Here is a 14,771-nt window from a genome sequence, read left to right as displayed (position 1 = left end):
TATACATTTAAACTTTATACATCGTAAGCTCTTATCACCATTTAAACTTTATAAAGTGCAGCTTTACATGCTTTTTGATGCTATGCAAAATAATTAATGGAAGGGGTGATACAGTACAGTAGCTTATGCTTATACTCATAAATTCATACTTTTTCACTATTACAGCTATATAAACCTGATTCTACTATTTTCATGAGGTAGAGAGAGAGAGAGTTAGAGGGAGAGAGGTATAGAGAGAGAGGGGGAGAGAGAGGTAGAGAGAGAGAGGGAGAGAGAGAGGTAGAGAGAGCGGGAGAGAGAGAGATAGAGGGAGAGAGATAGAGAGAGAGAGAGAGAGAGAGAGGTCCCAGATGGCAGCATACCAAGGAATCATCCGTCTAAAACGTCCTAATTGGTTGTGAAGAACAGAGAGGCGTCTGAGCCCCTGACAGCCTGGTGAAAATCTCTAAGTGTTGACAAGCTGCTGTGACAACAAACAGCCTTCAAACATAGTCGTTACAGAGAGAGACTCCATCCTGGGGCTAGGACTGAGCTCCTGTCGTTACAGAGAGAGACTTCATCCTGGGGCTAGGACTGAGCTCCTGTCGTTACAGAGAGAGACTTCATCCTGGGGCTAGGACTGAGCTCCTGTCGTTACAGAGAGAGACTTCATCCTGGGGCTAGGACTGAGCTCCTGTTGTTGGTCTGCTCATTCTGGAGCTGCAGTACACACACTCACACACACACACACACACACACTACAACAAACAGCCTGGTGCGCAGGTAAGACCAATGGGTCTTTCTAAGGCAACTCTGTCTACATTCACAGAGAGAGTCCCAATATCCTGCCCATATGACTCCTGCACCCCAATATCCTGCCCATATGACTCCTGCACCCCAATATCCTGCCCATATGACTCCTGCACCCCAATATCCTGCCCATATGACTCCTGCACCCCAATATCCTGCCCATATGACTCCTGCACCCCAATATCCTGCCCACATGACTCCTTTCAAAACCACTGGACCCTCACGGCCAAAAAGTGCCTTTAGCCACTCTGCATTTTCAGTTAAGGCGTTGCAGGAATGGAATTCAGTGCCAGTGCATATTAGAGAATTTAGTACTTACCGTTCTTCAACTAGGCAGCTAAAACTATGACTTTAATTATGAATTTGATTAACAATAGCCAGCCATGTGTACAATAGGGCTGGAACCATCACTTCTGCCAGCATCTTGCCAACTACCTTGTCCTGCCTGCTGGTCTTGCCTCTACTACTGTATGTGTATTTGTCTCGTTCAGTGCATGTTAGTTCAGTTCAGTGCACATTTTCCTTTTTAAAAATGTTGGTTGCCTTTTAAACATCTGGCAAGGGACAACAGATGAAAACTAGCATTCAGGCTAACTGGCTCATATACAGCTAACTCATAACTCATACAGTATACAGCTAACTCTGGCTTATATACAGCTAACTCATAACTCATATACAGCTAACTCATAACTCATATACAGCTCACTCATAACTCATATAAGCTAACTCTGGCTCATATACAGCTAACTCTGGCTTATATACAGCTAACTCTGGCTCATATAGCCTACAGCTAACTCTGGCTCATATACAGCTAACTCTGGCTTATATACAGCTAACTCATGACTCATATACACCTAACACATAACTCTTATACAGCTAACTCATAACTCATATACAGCTAACTCTGGCTCATATAAGCTAACTCTGGCTCATATACTGTACAGCTTGATTTGTGTGCATTGTACCTGCTAAACAAACCAATAACTGAAATAAAAGAAAATGAAGCCCAAAACACCAGTGATGAATGACAGCTGACAGCGATGAGCGTTGTTCAGCAGCTCAGTAAATGGATGCTAAATGGACTGCACTTAAACTGTGCTTTTATCCAAAGTGTTTTAGAATGAAGGCCTCTCATTCACCCATTCACAAACACACCAATGGCAGCAGCTGCCATGCAAGGCGCTAGCCTGCTCATTGGGAGCAGTTTGGGGTTCAGTGTCTTGCTCAAGGACACTTCGACATGTCGTCAGGAGGAACCGGAAGTCGAACCACCGACCCTAGGATCACTGGACGACCCGCTCTACCTCCTGAGCTACAGCCACACCAAAGTACAACACAGAACCAGGTAGAGAACACAGAACCAGGTAGAGCACACAGAACCAGATAGAGCACACAGAACCAGGTAGAGCACACAGAAGACAAAGCTCACACACACGCACACACATACACACACGCACACACAAACATGCAAACACACACACACACACACGCATGCACGCGCGCGCACACACACACACAAGCACACACACTAGACACACACACTCACAGACACTCTTCCAACCCTGTTCAAAGGCCTTATCAGAACCCTCCACACAGCTGGTCTGGGGTGTTTTGGGCTGATGGGTGGAGCCCGACAGGAATGGGTTTGTCCCTTTGTCACACTTTGTTGGTACAGGACTTTTTGACTGCTCCCTGGTCTCTCTCTGCCTGTTGGTCTCTCTCTCTCTCTCTCTCTCTCTCTCTCTCTCTGCCTGCTGGTCTCTCTCTGCCTGCTGGTCTCTCTCTCTCTCTGCCTGCTGGTCTCTCTCTCTCTCACTCTGTCTGCTGGTCTCTCTCTCTCTGCCTGCTCGTCTTTCTCACTCATTCTACCTCTCTCTCTCATTCTCTCTCTCTCTCTCTATCTCTGCCTGCTGGTCTCTCTCTGCCTGCTGGTCTCTCTCTGCCTGCTGGTCTCACTCTCTCTCTCTATCACTCTCTGCCTGCTGGTCTCTCTCTCTCTCTCTATGCCTACTGGTCTCTCTCTCTCTCTCTGCCTGCTGGTCTCTCTCTCTCTCTGCCTGAGTGAGAGGGAGCGGACCAACAGATCCAGGCAGGCTGGCAGCACAGAGGTGTCAGATTTCACTCATGAGAGACAAGCTCTAGAGTTGACAGATTCACTCATTAATGGCAGATCTCTTTCTGGAATTAAAATAAAAGTAGGGTCTATACCAGTGGCGGATGGTGACTCAAAAAACTGAGGAGGACAGAAGGAAGAGAGGCGAACCGCCCATGGGCGCCTGAATAACACTTCCTTTAACTACATGCAGCATTTATTTATCATATTCATGATGAAATATTACAAAACAACAATAAAACATTGTAAGCAATAGTTGTTGTAATGGATTGTACTCTTCTCTAAAGAGAGAAAAGAATTGATATTGGTGAGGTGCTGGAGAGGTTAGGTGATATATGAAAAATGTTTTTGATTAGGGGACACTGAGGTGTGCTGGCTCTCAAACAGTTTGTTGGCAAATAGATGACAACTGTACAATGGAATATGTTTCAAAGCAAATGCAGTATCCAACAGGTCGCTCATGGCTAGCTAGCAATGGTACAGCTATGGGATTAGCTCATTTGGGTTGTCAAAGCTGCCACTCTTATGTTGCTATAGCCTACAATTATCAGAACAATATGAACATTCAGTTGAAAGTTTTCCATCTACCCATCCATCACTGGATGAGGAATAAGCACCGCAAAGCGATCAATTCTCACGCAAGCAGGAGCCAGGCTGTGGATTTCTCAGATCCGGTGTTGCGACCCAGTCTCTAGAAATGTTTTGGACGAGTTGCCGACAGTTTGCGCCTCCAGCCAATCTGCGCGCCTGCCTGTGCCGTAGCCTGAAGTGCACCTCGTAGCTAACGTTACCGGCTATAGCCAGCCAGTGGAACTCTCGTGTTCAGACGGCTCTAGCTCAAAAAGTATTTAAGTCAGCTTAGATATTTAGATGGCTAGAATCAAGACAAATAGACGAACAGTTTGATGTATAATATGTCCCATAATACTTTCGGATGTATTATATTATGGATCTACGAACACACAAAAAGTCTACAATGGCACAGGGAAGAGAAACACAGACCCAATCGGCCTTCACTGTGGTAAATCTGGAATCTGGAATGTGATTGGACTAACAAAATGTCAATATCTGAATCCTGTTCAGACAGGGCCAGTGTACTGTCCTCCCTTGCAGTAATTTTTCTGCGTTTTGGCCAATCACAAAGAAAGAAAAGCAAGAAAAAAAAGGCAATATATAGTCCTTATAATCAGTTTGTTTTAAATCCTTCGTTCATTCCCTTACGTTAGGCTATAGCTCCCATATTATGATGAGACTTGAATATGACGAGATGTATTGAACAGGTTTAGGTCAGTAATGACGTGAAAGTTTGTAAGCCTAATTGTGAATAAATAGGCCAACGTCTGTCCATGTCCCACATGTTGTCCCTCTGTAACCTTCAAGACATAAATAGACCTACTATTTTAAACCTCACTGCAGATATGAGCAAACATGATTTAGGCCATTTATCAGATCTGTATAATCATTGAACAACGAATTGGTTTGTTCGCGTCAATGAACAAAAATTATGATTTTCTAATTCAATTTCCCTAATTCCCAATCGAAAGAATGTAGGGAATTTGTTTAGAAAGGAGGTGCACTTGTGCTATTCTGGCGAGTAGAGTGGTACTACAGTCTCTTTGGATAAAGCCAGTCCTGCTTGGGAACTTACTGGCTAGCAAAAGCATAACAAGGGGAATGTGCACCAGCCATGTAACGCAAACGGAGATAGAAATGTATTTGTTGGGTTAGGCTACATGGACCAGTGTGCTCATTGGAGAGTGTGCTGCACTCAGGTTCAAAGTTGGATGAATAGACCTACTAAATACAGCGACTATGTCAATTTCATATGGATCCACACCTCGGATCAAACTTATTTTTTCTTCATATCGTGATGAAGCCATACTAAAAATACTCATTTACACTAGCTGGTTTCCCGTCTTCAAAGCTACTTCCGGGGTTTACGAATAAGGTCTGATGCTGCGTTCCATTTGTATCAGAGCTCGGGATGTGACCCTGACCCGGGCACCAAATCCGGAGCTCTGGTGCCCGGGTCGGGGTCACATCCCAGTTGAATGCATTCCAGAAACAAAACTCAAAACCTCTACTTTCACCCAATCTTTGTAGTTCTAGGCAAGTTATTTATTGTTAGCCATTGTTAGCAATACTATGTTATTTTGCGCATCACGTCTTGACCTAACATCAGTTACTGAGATAGATAGATAGGCTACTCTAGATATGTTCGTAATAATTAAATTACATCCAGATGGAGAAAAAAATGTGTTTGAGAACAAGGTAATGTATATAAATAACGTTATTTGTATAGCACCTTTCAACAGATTAATTCAGCTCAAAGTGCTTTACAACAGAGCTTTTAAATTAAAGAATGTGAAATTTAATGATGCAATGATCAGGCTTGTCTTAATTCGTAGACTATAGGAGAAAAACACTGAGACCAGCCTGCTTAATCTGCTCAAAGACGCCACCTGGCGGTGGTGCATCACTAAAACATATAACATATGAATATGTATATGTATAACATATAACAGCTGTCTGAAATCCCACAAGATTTCCAACGGGATTTCCCTGTGAAATATGGTGATGGTGAAATGCCGCGGAATGGATAATTTCTAGCTACTCCCGACTGTATTGTATTTACAGTTTGTTATTGTATTTTTAGTTTTCACTTTGTCCTCAGCACTAGATTATGCTCTTAGTCACTTATTTTTCAAAGGAGATGCACTTTTTGGTGAGTTCTCATGAGTAAGAGTACACTGACTTTCGTTAAATGCAATTATTGTAAATCGCTTTGGATGAAAGTGTCAGCTACAGGGGCAGCTCCAAAAATTAGAATATCGTGAAAAAGTTCAATATTTGTTGTCACTCATTTCAGAAAGTGAAACACATATATTATATAGATTCATTACACATAGAGTGAAATATATCAAGCCTTTATTGTAATTTTGATGATTATGGCTTACAGCACATACAAACCCCAAATTCAGTGTCTCAGAAAATATTACATAAGATCACTAAAAAAGAATATTTTAAAACGAAATGTCAGCCTTCTGAAAAGTATGTTCATTTCTATGCACTCAATACTTGGTTGGGGCTCCTTTTGCATGAATTACTGCATCAACGCGGTGTGGCATGGAGGCCATCAGCCTGTGGCCCTGCTGAGGTGTGATGGAAGCCCATCACATGTTGTGATAGCGGCCTTCAGGTCATCTGCATTGTTGGGTCTGGTGTCTCTCATCTTCCTCTTCCTCTATGGGGTTCAGGTCAGGCGAGTTTGCTGGCCGATCAAGCACAGAAATACCATGGTCATTGAACCAGCTTTTGGTACTTTTGGCAGTGTGGGCAGGTGCCAAGTCCTGCGGGAAAATGAAATCAGCATCTCCATAAAGCTTGTCAGATGAAGGAAGCATGAAGTGCTCTAACATCTCCTGGTAGATGGCTGCGTTGACTGGACTTCAGAAAGCACAGTGGACCAACACCAGCAGATGACATGACACCCAAATCATTACTGACTGTGAAACCTTCACACTGGACCTCAAGCAGCTTGGATTCTGTGCCTCTCCACTCTTCCTCCAGACTCTGGGACCTTGATTTTCAAATGAAATGCAATATTTACTTTCATCTGAAAAGATGACTTTGGACCACTGAGCAACAGTCCAGTTCTTTTTCGCCTTAGCCCAGGTAAGAAGCTTCTGACGTTGTCTCTGGTTCAGGAGTGGCTTGACACGAAGAATGAGCCATTTGTAGCCCATGTCAAATCGAGAGGGTGGACTCCTATAAGTACCTTGGAGTCCAAATCAACAACAAACTGGAATGGACCGACAACACAAAGGCTCTTTTCAGGAAGGGACAGAACAGACTGTTTTTCCTGGGAAGGCTGAGGTCATTCAACGTCTGCAACAAGCTGCTGCAAATGTTCTATCAGTCGGTGGTTGCCAGCGTCCTGTTCTTCGCCATGGCCTGCTGGGGTGGCAACATGTGTGCAAGGGATGCTACACATGTCGGCATCCATCAGGGCCCGTATTCTGCATCGGTACCAACTCCTACGACTCATTGGCATTGAAAAAAGCAGCGTGCCTTCATTGTTTACACACATCCAGATTCGGTCATGCTCATATTGGGTCACCGTTGTTATTGTCAGAGCACCAAATAATCACAAGTAGCGCCAGTATGGCAAATTCAATGCGCATTGTAACAGTGATTGCTCTAATTACATGCGGTTAACGATGTGGATTTTCCCTCTTAAATTTTCTAGCCAATAGATAAGCAGCCTCATTTCGTCTGGTCCTGGGTTCGGACTTTCTAGTGTGATCGTTTCCTGGGAGACCATTTAAAGGCTCAGGAAACCTTTGCAGGTGTTTTGATTAGAGTGTGACATCTTGAGTTTCCAATATTTAACTTTTTCACAATATTTTTTGAGACACTGAATTTTCTGAGACTGAACACTGAATTTGGGGTTTTCATTAGTTGTAAGCCATAATCATCAAAATGACAAGAAATAAATGCTTGGAATATGTCACTCTACTGTATGTGTAATGAATCTATATTCAGTTTCACTTTCTGAAATGAGTGACAAAAAATATTGAACTTTTTCACCATATTCAAATTTTTTGAGCTGTAGGCCTACCTGTAATTGACTGTAATGTAATGTACCGCCTAAAGGGAAGTGCATAGGGCAGGCAATGAAATTCTGACAGAACAAGGAAAAGAACAGCTGAATGCACAACTAAGCCCATCAGCCTTTAGCCAGGCTCCACCTGGCCTGGTTTTCTACATCTGTCCATTTCAGTCAATTGACATCTGGGCCTGGAGGCTATGAGACACACACACACACACACACACACACACAGTCTATGGGTTGTGACAAACAGAGAGAGAAAAAGAGAGAGAGAGAGGGGGAGAGAGAGAGCGGAGAGAGAATGCGTCTATCAGTATTCCATAACCATTACTGTAACCTAAGCAGCATTCCAGTCACATGCATAGTATCAGCCATCTACCCCGGCCCTCATCTCATCCTCCATATCAACATACTAGGATCAATATTTACATACTGGAGACTCCCTCTATGACACACCCTGCTGCGTTATTCACACTGGTATTAACCACACTCTCTAGAGACAGACAGAGAGAGAGAGAGAGAGAGAGAGAGAGAGAGGAGAGAGAGAGAGAGGAGAGAGACAGACAGAGTTAGAGAGAATTAGAGAGACAGAGTAAGAGAGAAGTAGAGAGAGGAGAGAGAGAAGGGAGAGAGGGTTAGAGAGAAGAGAGAGAGGGAGACAGGTAGACTGAGAAAGAGAGAGAGGGGGAGAGAGCAGTAGAGAGAGAGACAGAAAGAGAGAAGAGGGAGAGAGCAGTAGAGAGAGACAGATAGAGAGAAGAGGGAGAGAGAGAAGAGGGAGAGAGCAGTAGAGAGAGAGAGATAGAAAGAGAGAAGAGGGAGAGAGCAGTAGAGAGAGATAGAAAGAGAGAAGAGGGAGAGAGAGCAGTAGAGAGAGAAAACCAGAAGAGATATGGATTTTCCTTGTTTAACATCACAGCTTACTGCATCTGTGTTGGCCATGAACTAATGGCTTATGGTCAGTGAGAGAAGAGCCTTAGACAGAAATGACATCAGTCAGACATGTTGATACCTGATTGGGATGTTGCAGACATGTTTTGCACCTTCTGAACATTGTAAGGTTGCAAATGCAGTCATAGTTTGTCACATACAGTCAAGACGTAAAGTCTGCAAGTCCCTTCACTTTTTCCACATTTTGATACGTTACAGCCTTTTCCAAAATAGATTAAATTCAATTTTTTCTCAGCAATCTACACACAATACTCCATAATGATGAAGTGAAACGTTTTTTTTTTCCAAAATCTTGGAAATGTATTAAAAATAAAACACAACTAGTGCTGCGAGCAGCAGTGAGCGGGCCCTCGCACCCCACGCGGGTCGGGGTGTGGCGCCGTTAAAGGGTGTGCTATTTCGGTGTCCAGTACTGACAGAAACTTCCTGTCACCAGTAGGTGGCGCTCTAAGCGTGACTCAATACCGACGCATAGATGTGTTCAGGACAGTACCTTGATGAAGCGTGAGAAATGTTGTGTAAATCGGACAAAGTATGTAGGACTTATGAGGACTTCCTGTAAGCAGTAGGTGGCGCTGTAGGTATGACGCAATACTGACCTACAGATGTGTTCAAGATGCGACCTTCATCAAGCATTAGCAATTTGGAGTAAATCGGATAATGTATGTAGGAGTTATGAGTACTTCCTGTTTCACCAGTAGGTGGCGCTGTAAGTGTAACTCAATACCGACGCATAGATGTGTTCAGAAGGTGACCTTCATGAAGCGTCAGCAATTTGGTGCAAATCGGATGATGTATGCAGGAGTTATGAGGACTTCCTGTTTCACCAATAGGTGGCGCTATAAGTATGACGCAATACTGACACATAGATGTGTTCAGGACAGAACCGTCATGAAGCGTGAGATATATCGGACAAATCGGATAATGTATGGAGGAGTTATGAGGACTTCCTGTTTTACCAATAGGTGGCGCTATAATTATGACGCAATACTGACACATAGATGTGTTCAGGACAGAACCTTCATGAAGCATGAGATATATCGGACGAATTGGATAATGTATGTAGGAGTTATGAGGACTTCCTGTTTCACCAATAGGTGGCGCTATAAGTATGACGCAATACTGACACATAGATGTGTTCACGACAGAACCGTCATGAAGCGTGAGATATATCGGACAAATTGGATTATGTATGGAGAAGTTATGAGGACTTCGTGTTTTATGGCGAAATGTCAAACTTTAGCGGGGCGCCACGGCAAGCGTGTGTAGTGAAAACTCAATTATTTTGATAACTTTTGATCACAAAGGTCTTAAGATGAAGCCGACCCGATATGAAGTTGATCGGATGAAATCTCTAGGAGGAGTTCGTCGAAGTACGAGGCATGGAAATGGTCAAAACAAGGACAAAATGGCACATTAAAAGCAAAATGGCGGACTTCCTGTTGCATGTTGGGTATAGCTCCAAAAGACATTTTAGTGTGGCTCGATGAAATACATATGCCCACCGAATTTCGTTCGCCTACATCAAACTGAAAGGTGGGGCTCGCCATTTTAAACTTTCCAGGGGGCGCTCTTGAGCCGTTTTGCCACGCCCATTTCCGTCACCCATGAAATATCCGATTTACACCGGGACTGATGTATCTGCAAAGTTTCATCCGTTTTCATCGATGTTTAGGCCGCCAAAAAGGCATTTGTTTGGGGAGAAGAAGGAGAAGGAGAAGAAGGAGAATAATAATCCTTCGAGTTTCAATAGGGCCTCGCACCGCCAGTGCTCGGGCCCTAAATATCACATGTACATATATATTCACACCCTTTACTCTGTACTTTGTTGAAGCAGCTTTGGCAGCAATTACAGCCTCAAGTCTTCTTTGGTACGATGCTACAAGCTTGGCACACATATTTCTGGACAGTTTCTCCCATTCTTCTCTGCAGATCCTGTCAGTCGGTGCACAGCCATTTTCAGGTCTCTACAGAGATGTTCAATCAGGTTCAAGTCTGCGCTCTGGCTGGGCCACTCAAGGACATCCACAGACTTGTCCTGAAGCCACTCCTTTGTTATCTTGGCTGTGTGCTTAGGGTAATTGTCCTTTTGGAAGGTGAACCTTCACCCCAGTCTGAGATTCAGAGCGCTTGGGAGCAGGTTTTCTTCAAGGATCTCAGTGTACTTAGCTGCATTCATCTTTCCCTCTATCAGGACTAGTCGCCCCGTTCCCGCTGCTGAAAAACATTCCCACATCAGGATGCTGCCACCGCCATGCTTCACTGTAGGGATGGTACCTGTATCAGCCCGGTGATGAGTGGTGCCTGTTTTCCTCCAGATGTGACGCTTGGTATTCAGGCCAAAATGTTCAATTTTGGTTTCACCAGACCAGAGAATCTTGATTCCTGTGGTTTGAGAGTCCTCTAGGTGCCTTTTGGACAAACTCCAAGCAGGCTGTCATGTGTCACTAAGGAGTGGCTTCCGTCTGGCCACTCTGGCCACCTGATTGATGGAGTGCTGCCTGGATGGTTGATCTTCTGAAAGGTTCTCCCATCTCCACAAGGACACGCTGGAGCTCTGTCAGAGTGACCCTCTTCTCCCATCTCCACAAGTGACCCTCGGGTTCCTGCTCACTTCACTGGCCCGTCCTCAAGGCCCGTCTTCCCCGATTGCTCAGTTTGGACGGGCGGCCAGGTCTAGTAAGATCCTTGGTGATTCCAAACTTCTTCCATTTATTAATGATGTGGCCACTGTGCTCTTTGGGACCTGTAAAGCTGCAGACATTTTTCCGTACCCTTCTCCAGATCTATACCTTGACACAATCCTGTTTCTGAGGTCTGCAGGCAATTCCTTTAACCCCATGGCTTGGAGTTTGCTCTGACATGCACTTTCAACTGTGGGACATTATAAATGCCGGTGTTGGCAATACCCAATCATGTCCAATCAATTAAATTTGCCACAGGTGGACTCCGATTAAGTTGTAGAAACATCTCAAGCAGTATCATGGAAACAAAATGCACCTCAGCTAACTTTTGGGTGTCATATCAATCGGTGTGCACACGTATGTGCAGTACATATCTATTGTAGAATAAGTCTGTGACATAATAAAACATGAAGAAGGTGAAAGGGGTATACAGACTTCCACTGAGCTTGTGAGCTTAATGTTTGTTGTGAGCTTGTGTGTTGTCAGCTTGTGGGTAACTGTGAGCCTGTTGCTTGTTGTGATATTCCCAGCCTGTATGGTAGAGGTCATAGTTCACCATGACAGATCCCCAGTGCCGTCTCCTGGCCGCTCACATCTCACATCTAACAATAACAGCCACCTATCAAGCCTGGTGGCTCCTGTCTGCTGTCACCATATGGTCCAATTACACAGCACTGACCAGCAGGGCCAGGAATAGCAGCGGGCCCACTTCAGAACCAGACCCTGAGAACTAAAGGAGAGAGGGGGAGGGGGAGAGAGAGGGGGCGGGAGAGAGAGAGAGAGAGAGAGAGAGAGAGGCGAGTGGGAGAGAGGGGGCGGGAGACAGAGAGAGGGTGTGGGAGAGAGGGGAGTGGGAGAGAGGGAGTAGGAGAGAGAGAGGGTGTGGGAGAGAGAGAGAGGGTGTGGGAGAGAGAGAAGGGGGAGTGGGAGAGAGAGAAGGGGGAGTGGGAGAGAGGGAGTAGAAGAGAGAGAGGGTGTGGGAGAGAGAGAAGGGGGAGTGGGAGAGAGGGGGGAGCGGGAGAGAAGGGGGAGTGGGAGAGAGGGGGAGTGGGAAACGGGGAGTAGGAGAGAGAGAGAGCGAGTGGGAGAGAGGGGGAGAAAGAGAGGGAGAGAGAGAAAATTAGAAGAAAGGGAGATAAGGAATGAGCACAAGGGAGAACGAGAGTGTTTAAGAAAGAAAATATGAAAGGCAGGAAAGAGAGAGTGAGGGAAAGAGAGAACGAGAAAGAGAGGGAGACAAAGAGAGAGACCAGATGAAAGCTGGCAACTAGTAGTGTAGAGCAGAGGTATCTTGGAGAGGAGCAGTACTCTCTGATATATAAGGATATCCATCATTCAGCAGGACAGATAGCTGCACACAGACAGACAGCTTGTTTCTCCGTTTCTGAGGTGAGACCATGTATAGGTAGAGACCGTGCTCATCTCCCCGGGCCTGGATGTCCGCCCTGGTGGACCCACCATCCTGTACCACCCGCTGCCCAGGCTCTCCTCACACTCTGGGGCTGAGGCATTCCTCAGCGTGGGGGCGCCTGGGTCTCACTGTCAAACACTCATCAATCACATTAGTTCTGCTAACACACCGAGGAGGGCCTGTCTACTGGCAACCAGACTCGGGTTCCCCTTTCATCACAGCCAACATTACACACACACACACACACACACACACACACACACACCTCATCTTCATCCACACATGTCTAGTCTCATACATGTCTACAGTAAACAGTGAGCCTGGTCCAGCACCATGCTGTGATGCCCCTGAGACAGCTGGCTTAGTTAAAATAGGTTCTGGGTTTAAGGTGATGTTTTACAAGCTGCAGACAATCAGCTCAGCCTGACAGACAGACAGACAGGCAGGCAGACAGACAGACAGACAGACAGACAGACAGGCAGGCAGGCAGGCAGGCAGGCAGGCAGGCAGGCAGACAGACAGACAGACAGACAGACACAGACAGACAGACAGACAGACAGAGAGACAGCAGCAGCTGCAGCAGGGAGAGGGTCTCACATATCCGCCCCTGCCTCAGGCTCCATGCCCCAGCTCCAGGGAGAGGTCAGGTCAGCTGGTCACTGTGCCCCAACTCCAGCACCTCTCCGCTGGGCAAACTCCTGCTGCCCTCCCCTGGGCTCTGGGCTCTGGGCCCTGGGCCCTCCCTCACACACACACCATGCACAGTTAACACTGTCAGGATGGAGGATTCATAAGGGTGGAGAGGGAGGAGAGGAGAGAGAGAAAGAGGGTGGAGAGAGAGGAGAGGAGAGGAGAAGGGTGGAGAGAGAGGAGAGGAGAGGGAGGAGGAGGGTGAAGGGTGTAAAGTAGGACAGGACCAGACCACACACACACACACACACAGACCAGGGGGGGAGACGGTCAGACTGTGTGTGTTGTTGGTTGTCCTTCAGGAGGACACCTGTCCTTCAGGAGGACACCTGTCCTTCAGGTCTTACCCGTGGGGGAGCATGTCTCTGCTACAGGGGTCTGGAAGGTCTGGAACATTCTCAGAGCTGACCCAATACTTCTTTAGTACTTTTCTCTTTTCACTCTCTGTCTTTCTCTCTATCCTTCTCTTTTTCTTTCTCTCTCACACTCTCTCTCTCCAGGCTCTCCCCCAGTTATGATACCCTCCGATATCAAACAAGTAGTTCTACATGATCCTACATCCTGGCATCTTGTGAGCTGTAGCTGTAGTCAGATTCCCATGTCCAGACTGCCAACATGAAAAAAGAAAAACATCAAAATCACATACATGTCAGTCTGGGAGGGTCAGTCTGGGAGGGTCTGTCAGAGATGTCTTCCATCTTCCCTCCCCCTCCTCCCTCCCTCGTCCCGCCCCCCTCCCCCTTCTCTCCTCCCTTCTTCCTTCCTTCCAGCCTGGTCCCATGGCGTCACCAAATTTCCCCTCCCTCCTCCCCCTCCCTCCTCCTCCTCCATCCTCTTTCCCACGTCTCAGACGGGGTCGGTTCCTGGCGGGGGCACAGGGGCCCCTCTGAACTCAGGAAAGAGGAGAAAGAAAACACAAATAAAATACCAACGGCAGCACAGAACTCTGGGAAAGGCCCGGCAGAACAGAACTCTGGGAAAGGCCCAGCAGCACAGAACTCTGGGAAAGGCCCGACAGAACAGAACTCTGGGAAAGGCCCGACAGGGACAGCGTATCCGTGGAGACGGAGGGAGAGGGTCCCATGTTGTCACTGCCAGGGCCAGCAGACCCCCGGCTAGAGAGAGACTGACCCTTCTATAGATAGACTGACCCTTCTAGAGAGAGACTGACCCTTCTAGAGAGAGACTGACCCTTCTAGAGATAGACTGACCCTTCTATAGATAGACTGACCCTTCTAGAGAGAGACTGACCCTTCTAGAGAGAGACTGACCCTTCTAGAGAGAGACTGACCCTTCTATAGTTAGACTGACCCTTCTAGAGATAGACTGACCCTTCTATAGTTAGACTGACCCTTCTAGAGAGAGACTGACCCTTCTAGAGATAGACTGATCCTTCTAAAGAGAGACTGACCCTTCTAGAGAGAGACTGACCCTTCTAGAGATAGACTGACCCTTCTAGAGATAGACTGATCCTTCTAGAGAGAGACTGACCCTTCTAGAGAGAGACTGACCCTTCTAGAG

The 14,771-nt window shown here is 46.2% G+C and overlaps 1 protein-coding gene across 1 annotated transcript in view; it reads right to left on the bottom strand.

The window, feature by feature from the left end:
* Window positions 1–13,646, bottom strand: part of mcamb (melanoma cell adhesion molecule b) — a gene marked incomplete at its 5' end in the record, with an annotated part of 27,947 nt that extends 14,301 nt beyond the window's left edge. The window contains one exon of the mRNA XM_084454083.1: window positions 13,598–13,646. Within this exon, the coding sequence (XP_084310209.1) occupies window positions 13,598–13,646 (49 nt within the window). The remainder of the gene's footprint in view (window positions 1–13,597) is intronic.
* Window positions 13,647–14,771: the final 1,125 nt, after the last annotated feature.

Source organism: Borostomias antarcticus (assembly GCF_949987555.1).
Source record: "Borostomias antarcticus genome assembly, chromosome: 1".
Classification (NCBI taxonomy): domain Eukaryota; kingdom Metazoa; phylum Chordata; class Actinopteri; order Stomiiformes; family Stomiidae; genus Borostomias; species Borostomias antarcticus.
The sequence above is the reverse complement of the archived record's forward strand: the minus strand, read 5'-3'. Positions and strand labels throughout refer to the sequence as shown.